General features: G+C 56.4%; 1 protein-coding gene across 7 annotated transcripts; it reads right to left on the reverse strand.

Annotated features, from left to right (window-relative positions):
• Positions 1–981: 981 nt before the first annotated feature.
• On the reverse strand, positions 982–11,912 carry SEMA4C (semaphorin 4C). 7 transcript variants are annotated; one of them, XM_053588512.1, is made up of 15 exons: positions 10,785–11,912; positions 8,197–8,343; positions 6,621–6,769; positions 6,214–6,276; positions 5,977–6,075; positions 5,770–5,866; positions 5,559–5,675; positions 5,300–5,451; positions 5,041–5,216; positions 4,590–4,734; positions 4,276–4,498; positions 4,062–4,174; positions 2,951–3,108; positions 2,793–2,863; positions 982–2,693 (listed from the first exon to the last, which is right to left on the reverse strand). In XM_053588512.1, exons 2-15 carry the CDS (start codon positions 8,303–8,305, stop codon positions 1,864–1,866), a joined length of 2,502 nt encoding a protein of 833 aa, XP_053444487.1. In that variant the 5' UTR covers positions 8,306–8,343; positions 10,785–11,912; the 3' UTR covers positions 982–1,863. The 7 variants fall into 7 exon arrangements, with proteins under 7 accessions (XP_053444487.1, XP_053444482.1, XP_053444481.1 ...); XM_053588507.1 differs by lacking the exon at positions 10,785–11,912 and adding an exon at positions 10,319–10,451; XM_053588506.1 differs by lacking the exon at positions 10,785–11,912 and adding an exon at positions 10,319–10,437 and having other exon boundaries at positions 8,197–8,340.
• Positions 11,913–14,930: the final 3,018 nt, after the last annotated feature.

Raw genomic sequence — 14,930 nt, forward strand, 5'->3', positions numbered from 1 at the left:
CCCCCAGGCTCAGGCCGACCCCCCAGGGCGGTGGCGCAGTGTGAGCCCCCTCTCGCCTTACTGGGAGTTTGCCGGAGACTTTGCCTGTACTCCTTAAAAACCCAGTAAGGGACAGGTGGCCACAACTTGTTCTGTTGCTAGAGTAACTCCATATAAGGCCCAAGGTCAGGGAGAAGGCCTTGGTTTGCCAGAAGCTCCCCACCCCCGCAGTGGGCGCTGAGCTTATGGAAATCGCGTCGTAAGTGTACCATGCTCAAGTGGGCAGATCACACCTCAATCCACAGCTAAGAAAACCCAGGGCAGCAGCCTGTTGCAGCCACAATCAAGCCTATGGGGGCAGACTTCACTTCCGCTGCCTCTGTCGGTGGGCATTGGTTAGAAATGTGTCTTGAGTCCATTAGAGGCATTCAGAAATGGTGCATGACAGAATCCAGGCTGGGTCCTGTTGTTTCTCTCACAAACAGCTGGGCCCTGCACCACTCCCTCTCCAGGATAATGGCTTGGTGGGGCACTCAAGACCAGCATTCCTGGAGGGTAGGGGCTGGAAGTAATCTTTCCTCCCCTAAGCTGGTCAGGAGCCCCATCTATATACAAGCAACTACCCATCTGCACAGCCTTGGGCTGCTTTTATAATTTCCCCTCCTCCGGCCCCCTCACTCCCACTATCCCTCCCCAGAGTTCTGGGAAGTCAGGTCCCTCCTCTTCTCCCTGCCTGGACTCCCAGTGCCCTGACTTGTCCCTTTGGCCGGAAGCCAAGGCTGGCTCCCAAGGGGCTGTGGCCATGGTCTAGTTCCCAGCCCCGAAACCACCACTGTGGGAAAACACTGGACCTGGATTGTCCCCCCTGAGAGGGGCACAGGGAAGCAGGACCACAGAAGCAGTGGCTGCCCTAAGACTGTGAGGAGATCCAACTCAGCCTTTCTCAACACAGTGAGCCTTCCCTCCTGAAGCTTTATCCTCGTAGCGGTAATAGTTTTTAAAATTTTCTCCATTTTATTTGTCAATATAAAAATACTCAAATATTTACAACAAATAAATACGCAGGAACACAATAAGTTACACTGTTGGGAGCCCTCCTCCTAGGGCTGGGAGAGGATATGCCAATACCACAGCATGCCCACCCTTTCTCCCTTCCCTCCCCCCACACCTTTCCCAGCCCTGTATAGGAAGAGGACAAGTATAAAATACCAGGAACAAAGGCCAAGTGGGAGGCCCTGCCCACCCTTCCCCCCCAAACACACAGGAGGCTCCATCTCCCTCCCCCCACCCTGAAACATTCACAGCCCTAGGAGCAGGATTAGGCCCACCCCTGAGCCCTGCACTCCCCCTAAAGGGGTACAGCACCCTGCCCACCCCACCCCCATATGTATGTACATCACTGCCCCATACTCGGGACAGATGAGGGTAGGAGAGGCAACGTGATCCGACCCCTTCCCCTTCATAGCTCCAATGACTCACCAGGAGGACCCCAGAACTTGGGAAGACTCAACAGAAACAGGAAGGCTATGCCACCTGTAACACACACACACACATACATACACACGTGCAAAAACATATAAACACAAACACACCCACATCTTGAAACTTCTGCCTTGAAGTTTTGGCTGCTGGGGTCCCATGTGTCCGTGATTCACACAGAGGAAGATGCCTTCTGTGAGGCTGGTGCCCTGGTGAGCCACACCAAGTGGCAGTGCCCGTGCTGAGCAGAGCAGGTCCTCATGGCTGGGCAGGCGCTGGGCAGGGTCTGTCCCAGGCAGAGCAGGTGCCCATGCCATGTCCCTGAGGTAGCTGATGCCTGTGCAAAAGTAGGAGCTGCACCTCCCATGCTGCCCCCTCCCCCGCCAATGCGGTAGGGGGTTCCCCTCATACTGAGGACTCCTCAGGGTTGGAGTCCGGCAGTGGCTGGCGCTGCTGCAGTTTACGTCTCAGTTCATCAGCGAGCTCAGGCAGGGGGTGTCCAAGCCCTCCCCGGTCGTCCCCTCCTAGCTGTAAGCGCACATAACCATTGGCATTTGAGTTCCGGCTGCCCCCCAAGTGAAGCCGAGTTGGAGAAGGCAGGGGCTGGCCTGGGATGCCAGGAGGTGGAGAAGGGGGCCCCCCTGCAGGCTGGCACCGGGCGTGTCCAGGCACAATCTTAAGGGAGCCATCTGAATAGTAGTAGCCAACAGGATCCCAAAGTTTCTCATCTGTTTCTGGGCCAGGTCGGAAGGGGGGACTGGTGGGTTCCTTGGGCAGCTCCAGAGGGTATACGAGGGTCCTCTCAGCTGCCTTGGCTCCTTTCTCCAGCTCTTCCCGCAGCCGCCGACGCAGGGACAAAACAAGCAACAGTAGTACTAGGCACACAGCCCCCAGGGCCACCACAGCCAGCCACACCAGCCCTAGGTTTTCCAGGGGGGCCCGGGCCTCCAGGGTCACTGATGGGCCTGCCACTACAGCCACAAGGTAGCCTTCAGCAGCCAGTCGTGCCCCCTGCTCCTCTGAAAAGCAGTGGTAGGCCCCAGCATGGCGGGGCTGGGCAGCCATCACCACCAGGGCCTGAAGCCGGGCATCATAGAGGAAGGAGCCAGGCTGTTCGGCAGGCAGGTCCCGGCCCCCAAAGGTCCAGCGTGCATGGGCTAGGTTGGAGGAGAGGCGGCAGGGCAGCACCAGGTCTGTGCCTGCCACCACTGTGATGTTTTTAGGAGTGGGCCTGACTGTAGCAACAGAGAAAGAAAGAACAGAGTGAGTACAGGAACCCCACGGCTGGTTCCAGGGCTCATCTCAATGGGAGGGGGACAAAACAGACAGCTCACCTTTTTTACTGCCACGGAGGTTACAAATGCCTGAGGTGTCCGAGATTGTCACATGCTGGATCAGGAGGGATCTGGTAGGGATGCCGGGAATGTCAGCAGCTGAGCTCCAACCACCCTGCCCTCCCTCTTGGTCACAGCCTGTGCAGAGCCCAACTCACCCAGAGTGGCCACCCACAGCCACACACCGGCTGGTGTTGACGCTCCAGGCACAGTAAGGGTCCCGGGCGAGGACACAGTCTGCACAGGAGCGGTACTTTATACAGTCTGCTAGTGGCAGCTGGACTAGCTGAGAGCGGGAGCCAGCAAAGAGCAGCTTCTGCAAGAGAATTGGGGCCTAGAAGTGTCAGGGCCACACCAGTGGGCAGCAGCTAGACCAGGACACAGCATGGGGGGATCCTGGACTCCTACAGGGCACACAAGGACAAAGGTGCCAGAGGAGGAAGATGGCAGGCTATAGTCCTGAAGAGGGAAATATAAGAGCCAAAGAACTCACCGAGGGCTTATATAAGCCAGACCTAATCCTAATTACCTTACAGACATGACCTTATTAAAAGGGACATCAGAAGCATGAGGCTGGATATGTAATCACACGTATACACACAGTGCAGGAAATACATTTTTCTCAAGGTATTTTCCTCAGTTTGAATGGTGAATATTAATCTGTGTGTTTATTCAGCCACACACTTTCTGCCATTTTTCTATGTTCTGGGGAACAATTTTGAATCACAATAGTTGGCAAAAGGCAAACAAATCAAAGTTCAGGGGTGCTGCAACATGCCAGAAAAGAGTATTGCATAAGGTAAAATGCATGCATGCTGGGCAACAGTCAAGAAGTGGAGGGTTGGGACTAGAGAGCAACTGGGGGCTGGCAGGAAACTGACATCCGTGTGGGCATCATAAACATCTTGCTGTCTAGGTGGTCTGCCCAACAGGAACATGATCAGGAGAGACACAGCCAGAGTCACAGCACATCTGGGAGGGGTCTGTAGAAAATACCAAAGCAGTTGCCAAGGCCTGACTCTGGGAATGTAGTCCTGAGGACCTGGCTATATGTTAACAGTCCTGTGCAGGGCTAATCACATTACTTCAGAGTGCTCATTTCTAGGAACCCACCCCAAGCTGGGAAAGGTGTGCCTAGGTGCATGCACGTGTTCCTACCATTCCTACCTCTGCACTGGCCAAGCACATAAGCCCAACCAAGAAAGGTAGACAGAGGGAGTAAGACAGGATGGTGCTGAGGACAGTGGTATATGGGGCCAGACTTACTACCTTGCTCTGAGACAGCACCAGGCTTTCCACTGGCTCCTGGTCAAACACCTGCAGCTCCTCAATCAGGTGAACCCAGGGCCCGAGGCTTACAGCTTTCAGCAGCCAGCCATCTCCTTCAGGAGTGGAGAAGGAAGGTGTAAATGGGAGCCAGGGCACCTCCACAAGGGCCTTTGGCCAGCCTCTAGCAACTATGCCCACACAGCCATGCACCTACCTGTGCCAATGAACAGCACTGTATAGGTGGCTCCATCAAGCCCTGTAACCCGGTTGGCCACCAAATGGGTGAAGTTAGTGTCCTTCTTCACAAGTAGGGGGCGGCCCCACCGAGGCCCCACCTGCTCCTCCATTAGTGGGTGCTTCTTGATGAAGTTGAGGGTATTGTCAGGCAGCTCCAGAGAACTGGTGTAGCCATGGCGTCGGTGCCAGTTATTGATACACTGGGAGCAGGGAGTGGGGAGGAGAGCTATCAGCCAGGCAGGAATGGCACTGGAACTGCGGGTGGGAACACAGTCCTCCCCCAGGACTCACCGAGCCAGGCCGAGGGCTGGGCACTGGGTCAGTATAGCGGCCCCACTTCTGGGCTTGCTCTCGGTACTCCTTATAGGGACCCTCGAACACACGCCGGATCTCTTCCAACTGGTACTCACAGACTGCAGACAGGTCCACATCACCCCTGACGCAGACAGGGGGAACCACGAGGTTCAGGTACCCATCTTAGCCCATCTCACCCCAGCTCCAGGCAAGTAGCACAATGGCAGGGCCTAGCGTAATGCAGTCACAGGCACAAGAATGCACTGGTAGCACCAAAGTACCATGCCAGGGTACCTCCACAGAGAGCTCTGGAAGGGGCAGCTACCCAGCATTCTCCTTGGCTTCCAGACAACTGACCACCTAGCCCCGTCTAGCTCTCACCCACACGCACCATCCCTAACCTGAACACCCAATCCTCCCAGCCCCCAAGGCTCCCTAATCAACTCACCATCGTGCCCGAAAAACCCCAAAGAAGGTAGTGTTATGCCAGGAGGTGCCCTGCAGGGTGTGCATCGCCTGCAGCTGGTTGAAGTAGAGCTGCCAGTCGGGGGCAGAGCACACTAGTCGCGCCTTTAGGAACGTGGTCCACTTTCTCTGAAGTGTCCGTGCACCCCCCATGTCACCCTGGCAGATGACAAGGGGACAATACTAGTCAGTTTCACCAAGCTGGCAGGGCTCCCAGGACCCACCGTTGTGGGACTCACTACCTTGCAGACACGGGCCACGCGAGCCACCACCTGCTCGGCATAGCAGTCATACTCCACTGCCCGCTCACTGAAGAAGAAGTAGATTTTGTCGTCATCCCCTATGAAGCTCCCCACACTCTCAGGTATATAGGCAGAGCCTACAAAATGAGGTTCTGTGGGAAGGGGAGGATGGTCAGTGGTGAGGCGCTGGGCCCGTCACAGGCCTCCTACCCACTGCTGTCCCATGCGCCATGCCTCATGCCAGCGCCTCGGGGCTCACCATTGAGCCAGAAGGCCAAGTACTCTGTCTTCATGGAGTGGTGGGGCCCCATGTTACGCAGGATAACAGGCTCCGTGCCCAGGAAGTTGTTGAGCGTGGCTGAGTACAGCTCACCATCTGTAAGAGAGAGGATCAGCCAGGCCAGAAATGAGGTGGAGACACACTCAAGCCCCAGGGACTTACCCAGCCTACATTGGGAGCAATCACTCACCTACAAGGAGGCCAGTATGGCCCTTAGCTGGATCATAGGGACACTTTCCCTTCCCATCCTCGAATTCTCCACGCTCCAAAGTGAAGGTGAACTTGTCCTAGGGGCAGGGAGAGGTGATGAGAAGCAGCAGCACAAAGGCAGGGCCCCACAGGAAGTTCAGAGCAAAGTGAGAAGGGGGGGCAGCGAGGGAGGAGGAGCAGCACTCACGATGTAGGTGCACTTGGGCTGGAAGGCATAGGTGCCACAGACATACAGGTGGGAGGTGTTGTAGGGCTGCAGGAAGCGTATGAAGTTGAAGCACTCCGTCTGAGACAGAAAGGCATCCAGTTAGTGACAGTATGAAGGCCCGACTAGGACAGAGACAGCACTGGGACAACAGCTGCCCCAGGAGAGTGTACATCTGCACTGTGAAATCCGGCAGATGATCAGGGCCTAAGCACCCACCTGGTTACTCTTCCCTTTCTGGATACACTCCGTCTTCTTCTCTGCTGGGGCCTCCCAGGAGATCTGGTAACAGGGAGAAGGACATCAGCAATGTCACAGGTATGTACCATGTGTGTGTCACAGGCACTGCCTGTGACAGCAAATATGGCAGACACTCAGTGCAAAGACATTGTCCCATTCTCTGGGGGCTTCTTTCAGTAGAAGACAGAAGCCTTAAACAGCCCCACCACACAGTAGTGTTACAGGAGAGAAAAGCAGTTGGCTAACCCTGATGAGATTGGGCCTCAAAAGCTGACCAAGACTTCCACAGGGGCAGCTGGGCAGAGGGACAGCCTGACCAAGTAAAGCACCTCTGGGCCCTGCCCCATCTCCTAGGCATCTGTGCCTCCCACTGCCCCACTTCTCACCACTCCTTGCAGCTCCAGAGCCTCCACGCTGAAGGCAAACAGGGCCTCACGGGCCCCCACGTATAGAAGCCCCGTCTGCTCCGTCAGGGTCAGAGTCAGGAAGTCCTGGATGCCCGTTTGGGAAAACCGTCGTACCACCGTGGCCAGCTCTGCAGGGACAAGGACAAGGTGGGGTGAGCAGGGCTATTGTTGAACAGGGGCCTCTCGGAGTCAGTTCCTCTATCCACTGGTCTTCTGGGCCTAATTCCCCCAGTTACCCACATGAGACACCACAGCAAAAGCCAGCCAAGCCTCCTGACTGGCAAGAGAGGGCATTTTCAGACAGCCTTTCACTCTGACAGCTCCACCCAGGCCTCTTTAGCCTTCCCTAGCCTGGGGGGAGGCAAATCCAGGCTGCTGAAAAGGAAGGAAGGATCTCTCAGCCACAGCTTCCGGCCAGAGGAAGCCATCATACTGATGGCTCTTGCTGTCAGGGTCAATGGCACCTCCCCACACCCCAGCTTCCTTGGCTACTGCTTTCTTCTTTGCTCTGCTGCTCACTGTCCGTATCAGGAGCCAGCCAGGCCTTGGCCACCCATCCACCAGGGCAGGAGGTACAGAACAGCTATGAGTACTCTTTGCCTCAGGAAACGCTTTACCCCCAAAGGACCCAAATCCAGGCTGCTAAAGATGCAAGCACAGCTGGCTACTAGGAGAGGCAGGGAGGGCAGGAGGGGAAGGACTCAAGGCTGAGAGGCCAGGCCAGAGAGGTCAGGGGAAACTGGAGACTCAGAGACCAGAGATGGCACTGAAGTCTGCTGGGGCCGGGGAAGCTAGGGCAGTAGGACATTCATAAAGTCATGTGATTCCTATGCTAACCCCCCAAATAGCTCTCCACTTGTGCTGAGGATCCCTCCAAACCAGCCTTAATCTTTTGAGGCAAGGATGGACTAAACACAGGCTGGCGTGGCAGTAGAACCTGAGTGGAGCCTATGGGAGGTGAGCTCATCCCAGGTCCCTAGAGTGCACAGATGATACAAACACCTGACATCACCACTTTATACAGGTGTGTGTGCACAAGGAGGGCTGCCAGGTCCATCCTCTCTGTCCCTCAATGCAAGCATGTGTACATTCATATGCCCATCCAGATGGCATGAGTACTGGGGCAGTTTTAGGGTTGATAAAGGGAATCCTGGGGACACAAAGCTAGAAAGACTGAGGGGAGCAGGGAACAGAGCTTCAGTTTACACCATCCTGGTTCAGGTTTCTTTCTCTAGGCTCCCAGCATTAGTGACAATTCAAGAAGTGAGGCATGCAGAATGGCCTCTCTCCCTTGTATACCTGAGCAGCCAGTCTGGAGTGGGGTGTTGGTAAGAGCTCTCCCAGAGCCTCCTAAGTATGAGGAGGATCCAAATCCCAGGTCCTGACCTATATTACCCATTCTGGACCCCTGGGGTCACACATAGCAGAATAAAGCTGGCATGTTATTGGGGACAATTCCTTAGCAGCCTGTCCTTGCACTTGCTGAGAGGCCCTCTTCCCCTGCTGTTCCTCCTGCCTCCCACAGAGATTTCTCCCCAGGACTCCAGGCACTCACCCCCAGAAGATACTGTCTTCCGAGGCACAAGGTTCCACCACACCTCAGCCCCAATGCCCAGGCCCCACAGCCCCACTGCCAGCAGCCAGACAGCCCAATGTGGGGCCATGACACAGGCCGGGCTCTACACTCCAGGCCAGCTGCCTGCTGAGGGAAAAGAAATGGTCAGAATCACAGCCAGAGAAAACAAACCAGAAGGGGACCCAGGCCCAGAGATGAGGGGACAAAACACTTGATTAGGCCTCTCTAGGACCCCCCTGGAACTGTCCCTGGTCACTCCCTTTGGGGGAGGACCTACTGCCTCACACCAGACCTCAGCCCCTCCTAAAGACCACTAGGGTCTCCCCTGAAGGGAGGGCGGAGCTGAGTCTGCGGGAGGTGTGGACAGATTCCAAGAAGCCCTCCCAGACCTCTAGGCCTTCCCCTCTGCCTCTCAACAGGGAGCGGTTTTCAAAAAATAAAGAGGGGACCCACACACACTCAACCTAATAGATTTGGGAGTTCCTTAAAAGAACCTCTCAGGAAGCAGGACCTGCATCCACTGGGGCTCTGGCAGCCCCAAGACCCAATTCTGGGAGGTGAACCCCTTAGCGGGGTGAGGAGGAACGCGGTGGGGAAGGCAGTAGGGAAAGCCCCCATGGGGTCTTGGTGCATTAGGCTGAGAGCCAGGTCCAGGCCTCAGCCCACTCCTCCCACAGCGCAGACAATAGCCGGGCAGAGCCCGAACCCCGTTCCACATCAGCAGGGCAGGGGTGGGAGTGGGGCCAAGAGCTGATGGGGCCCCCGCTTCTCGAGGCCCCTTTGTTGCCCAAGAGGGAGGCAGGAAGTGGGTGGGATGGGCGTGGAAATGACCAGGGCCTCATCCTGTTCCTCGCACAGCCTTCTAGGAGACTAGCCCTCGGGCTGAGAGGTGGTGGGATAACAGAGCAGGTTTGGGTCTAACCGGGGATATCCCGGCAGCGCGGGCAGGCGGGGCGGGGTGGATGAGCTAGGTGAGGAGGAGGGGGGTTCCTCTTGGACCGCGGGGGAAGGCATCACTCCCGGCCGGCGCCCGCTGCGCTCCCCCGGGTCTGACGAACCTTCTTAACCCGGGGACGCCCCAGGGACGCTGGCAGACCATCGGATTTGATTTCTGCTCCTCCAGCCCTCCCATGCCGGGTACCGAGAGGTAGAAGTGGGTGACCTCCTCACCCCAAAACAAAGGGTCCCCTCCAAGACCCCGTTTGGGTTCCCCCCAGGTTCTCCCCTCCCCCAGCTCTGGGGATTTGAATGCAAACAAAGCGCCGGCGCTGGGAGCGTGGCGGAGCCCCGCCTGCGGACGCCCCCTGTCGGTCCAGAACCCCAGCGCGGGAAGGTGGGGGACTGGAGCTGCGTTCGCCCGCGACCAGCCCCCCAACACCCCTCTCCCCAGCCCTCTCTTAGCTCCTTACCCCAAGCCCCAGGCCGAACCCCGAGGCGCGCTCCGAGGATCCGCCCGCGCAGCGGTCCCCCCACCCACAGCTCCTCCCAGCGCGGGGGAAACCGGCAGCCAAGGGGGTGGAGGCCGCGGAGTGCGGGGTCCAGGTGGTGTACCCTGCACCCTTGCTCACCCCGAGCAGCGGGCAGTGAACGGAGGCCCTCCCGCAGCTGCAGAACGAACACTCCAGCCAGGTCAGGGCGGCCCAGCTCCGGCCGGGGGCCTGGCTTTCCGGGACAACCCGCCTCCCCAGCAGAAAGGGGGGGCTGGGGGCCGCGGCAGGGAAATCCAATCCCACAACATCGGCCTCTGTCCAAGCCCGCCCCAAACTTTCCGTCGGCAGTGGAGGAGCCCAGGACAGTTCGGGAGCCTGGCGAAAATCCCGGTCGTGGACCGGACAGTACGAGGAACCCTGGAACCCCCACCGGCCCACCCCTCCAGCCCCAGGGGCCGCGGGCACTGCAAGCACCGCTCCCGGACCCCCGCGAGGCAGCCCGCGGGAGGTAGGAAGGCTCTCGGGAGGACAGCTGTCTCCACCGCAGCCCCTCCCTGCGCCCCTAGACTCGATCCCTTGCGCGTGCGGCAGCCGCCTGCCCGAGCACAGGGACAAAGCGGCGGCTCCAAAGCCCCGCGGTCCCGGTTCCATGCAAGCCCGGCGTCACTCACCTCTTGAACGCAGCTCGAATGCCTGGGCGCCGCCCTCGCGTTCGCCACCGACCACGGTTCACTCCCGTTCCCGCACCGCCGCCCGCCCGCACGCGTCCGCCAGCCCTCCTCCGCTGCCCCTCTGCCACCAGCCCTGCTCCGACTCGGCTTGGCGGCCCTGGACTCAGGCTCCCCGCGCCACCACGGCGGGCGCCGGCTCTTTCTCCACCGCAGCCGCGGTTCTCCGCCCCCTCCCCCTGACGTCAGGCGGGGGGGTCGAGCGGAGGCCGGGGGCGGGACACTAAGGCCAGCCCAGGAGGGGGCCGCGACCCGCCGGCCCGCCTGTTCTCTGCCCGGGGCTCGGGCCTCCGTCCCTCCCGGTGCCCAGCCGTCTCGCGCCTCCGAGTCCCTGTCTGCGCCACAGATCCTGGAGGGAGGTGGGACGAAGGTGGGACCTTGGGCATTGCCACTGCTGAATCGGACTCACCAGGTTTTTCCGAAGTGTCCCCGCTAGACCTACGGGGAATCGGGCTGAGGGGCTTCTGACGCTCCAGTTACTGGAACGAACACGGGCCAGCCACCTGGGGCAATTATCCGAGGGAGGAGCGCTGGAGAAACGCTCTTCTAGGTGGACCACGGGGGGTCTGTATTGTGCCTCCAAATTCTGCCTTCTTGGGTCCAACGCCCACTTGTCCCTACCCTCAGACTAGTCTCACCAGCCAGGAAGACCCTCAGGTCTCCGAAGACAGTCTGCTCCTGTTTCTCATGCTCTGGACAGAGCCTAGCCCCAGGAAATGACTCCTGGTGCCACTGGAAGGCTGATTAACGAGCTGTAGGAGCCCTAATGTTCAGATGAAAGGGGCTAGGGGAGCCACGCTGGAGCACCACCACCACCTTCAGAACCGCCAGCCTCCGCCCACAGCCACTCCTAGAAGTAACTTGCAGCTTTAGTCTTCTGGGCGGTGCTGGGGTGCCCTCCTTCCTGCCAGCTGGTCCTGGCAGCTCGGCAAATGGACAGAAAGCCCCAGGGAGGACACCACAAGGGGCACTTAGAAACAGATGCCATCTCCTGGCTAGGGGCAAAGGGCAGAAGTGAAGGAAACTGAGGAACTGAGGCTTTGATGGTAACTTTAAGCCAGGGCGCAGTCCTGGAGGGAGGAACACTTTAGGCCCTGTCAGCAGATCTGGTTTATAACTCTGTCCCAGCAGCAGCTTTTGTTCTGGTTTAAAACTTGGCATCTGAAAAGTGGAGACCAGAAGAGTAGTAGAGATAATTGAAGAAAAGCAGCCCAATTTGGTTTCAGTAACAATTGGGTCTTTGCTAGTACACATAAAGGCCCCTTCTCCCTTGCTGGCCAAAGCCACATTTCCCAGCTCCTTTCTACTAGGAAAAAAAAAAAAAAAAGCTGTGGCCTTGAAGATGTTATGTTACAGATAACAATTACCTTGGGGTGGGCAGGGAAGGCCCTGGCTTCAGCTGACAGGGAGAGAGAAGATGGGCTGACCCCTGTGTCTGTTTAAGTGGGGATAAACTGATATGCAAATACTGTTTGTTTGGTTTTTTTTTTGGAGACAGGGTCTTGCTCTGTTACCCTGGCTAGAATGCAGTGGCATCATCATAGTTCACTCTGGGCACAAGAGCTTCTCCTGCCTCACCTTCCCAAGTGGATGGGACAACAAGGCGCCTGCCACTATAGCCCAGCTAATTCTTCAATTTTTTTGTAGAGACAGGCTGACCTCAAGAAATTCTCCTACTGCAGCTTCCCAAAGTGCTAGGATTACAGATGTGAGCCACTTTGTCCAGCCAGTGGGCCTCACATTTGTTCTGTGTTTTAGACTTTGTAACCTGCCTTCGCATACATTTTCTCACTACCCTCATGACCACCCTTTCTCTCCTTTTATAGATGAGTCTAAGAAAGTTTAAGCAACTGGCCCTAAGTCTCTTACGTAATAAGAAAGATCAGGATTTTAAATCAGGTCTTGAGACTCCTAATTCTTTTTTTCCTCGAAGTCATTATATATCCTGACAGCGCTCCATTTCCTGCTGTCTCTCCTCACCTTCAAGACTTGGCCCAGCCTCTAAGTGTGAGGGTTACCAGGCAGAGACCTGAGCTCCCTGGCTGTACCTCCAGTGTGGCCCCAGTGGAAAGTTTCAAAGGGTGGTTTGGTTTCACTGGAAGGTACAGTCTTTCTTGTGTACTTCAGTGGCAGACATCTGGGTTCCTGGAGGGCCAGGGATGTAGAACCCCCCTAGCTGACAGACTGCATGAGCCCTCTCTCCCAGATGCTCCTTAGAGATCAGGTTCCAGCTCCCCTCGTCTTTTCCACCTTGGTGCATTTCCTGCTCTATTCTGTTCATTCTCAGCACTGGCATTTTCCGTGGGTGGGTGGGCAGAGGATAGTTTCCTGCATGACTACTTGCTCACGATTCTTTTTTTTTTTTTTTTTTTTGAGACAGAGCCTCAAGCTATCACCCTGGGTAGAGTGCTGTGGCATCACAGCTCACAGTAACCTCCAACCCTGGCTCAAGGGATTCTCGTGCCTCTGCCTCCCAAGTAGCTGGGACTACAGGTGCTTGCCACAACACCTGGCTATTTTTTGGTTGCAGCTGTCATTGTTGTTTGGCAGGCCCGGGCTGGATTCGAACCCGCCAGCTCAGGTGTATGTGGCTGGAGCCCTAGCCGCTTGAGCCATAGGTGCCAAGCCACAATTCATACTTTTAAAAGCACAACTGACACAAAAATGAGATTCTTGGGTCTTCAATTAAGGGACAGAAATGCTCATGTACTGGCTAGTCTCTAGGACGTGCTTGACATACATAGCCTATGAGAGGTATCTATCCTGAGGCTCTGACAGACCCTCCATTTGTTCAACTGCTTGTGGCCAAGTCAAGGAAAGAGAGAAGTGCTAGATGCCTCCCAACACTCTTCACTGGCAGCTCAGGCTGGCCTCAGAGATGGCCTAGGAGTTTTACTAGAGAAGCAAGCTGCCCCTCCAACACCCACAACTATACCACCTTTCATTTGAGCTACTCACCTGCCAGCTCTTTGGAAACAGGTTTCTGGCAGGAGGAAGGCCCAGAGGGTCACTGGGGTCTAAGGTCAACCAAGCAGCTCCTGCTGGTTGATCTTCAAGGCAGCAGGAGCTGTTTTCAACCCAAAGACGGGGCAATGGGAAGACTTAGGTCAACTACCCTTCAAGGGTCTTTCTGAGGGCCTGGGGATCGAGGTGAGTGGGGACATAGGAAAAAGACTCTCCCTCTCAACTTCCTCCAAAAGGAAAGTTATCAAAAGTGTCCACCTGGGAAGTCTTTCCCTTCCCAGCCCCTCCCTGCCACCATTGCCAAAAGGAAGCAGGAAAACATTTGTCATCACAGCCCCGGATGCTGCTTTTCCAGTGGCTCCTATCAGGATATCCCCAGCCTTTTCCCAGGGGCTTAGGGATCTGGGAAGGTCAAAGACCTGGAGGACAAGTGGTAAAACTGCCAGCACCACTGTGGAATTCTTGGCCTAGAGGAAGCTGAATCTAACTGATCCCAGACTAGTTTTAAAAGATCTGGTCAGCTCCCAGCCAGTCCCTGAAAGGGCCCATTACATGTCCCAGGAGATAGTATATGCCCTTGGGTGACCTCACGGTGCACACCTCTGCTCAGGTTACAGCCAGGTCTCTGGAGGGACTGAATTGTCACTGACACCTCTTCTCCCCATGGTGTCTATTTCTCTCATGGGAAGAGTACGCTGGGGAACAGGGGAGGGGGAAACAGTGTATACAAGCCAGGACTGGGCAGGAGGGCACCAGATGTCTATAGTCAGTCCCTTTCTTGGAGCCAGGTAGGGGCAGCTTTGAGAATAGGAAACTCCCCAGTTCAGCCTCTAGGGCTTTCCCTATTCCCTCTTTGCCCTTGGCAGTAAGAACAAAGAAGGGAAATTTCAAAGGTGATTTCCAGGTTTCCAGAGCAAACTGAATAGCTCAGGATTAACCGTCAGGATGTACAGTGCCAGAAGCAGGGGTACCCTGAGGGAGGATGAAGAAGGCTGGCTCCCTAGGTGCCCTGCTGTTTATCAGAGGATTTGAGGCTGAGCTGCTGCTGCTGGGCTTCAGTGGTGCCCTGGGCAAGGGGACAGGTGACATAGCCAGGAAAAGAAACTGGAACTCAGTCAAGTTGCTTGGGCATTCAAGTCACCCTGACCTAGGGTTTCCTCTACCTCTCATTTGGCAAAGAAGATATCCTGTGTGGTACCCAGCAGGAAGATGTCCTGTGTGGTACCCAGCACTGTGCCGTATGGGTGCTTATGCCCTCTGAATAATAGGTGTCCTCTACTCTTAGCATCTGGGGACCCAGTACGGGAGGCAACTTGTGTCGGAAGCGGGCCCAGCAAGTAATGAGCTCCACATTGGATCTGTACATTGAGCCACTTGGCCTGAAGGTTCTCTGTTTTGGGGGAGTCTCTCTCCTAGTAAGTAGACAAGACACCCAGGGTTGAGAAGTGCCTATAGACCAATTTGGCAGGAAGAATCCTCTGCCACTTCCTGGCTACCTTTTTTGCCCCTTGCAAAACCCCATTCCAACCCAGAAATAGTCAGGAGGAGCCAGAGACTAGACTTGGATTCTCAGGGTTGGAAGAGTGGGTAA

Source organism: Nycticebus coucang, chromosome 4 (genome assembly GCF_027406575.1).
Source record: "Nycticebus coucang isolate mNycCou1 chromosome 4, mNycCou1.pri, whole genome shotgun sequence".
In the NCBI taxonomy this organism is placed as follows: Eukaryota; Metazoa; Chordata; class Mammalia; order Primates; family Lorisidae; genus Nycticebus; species Nycticebus coucang.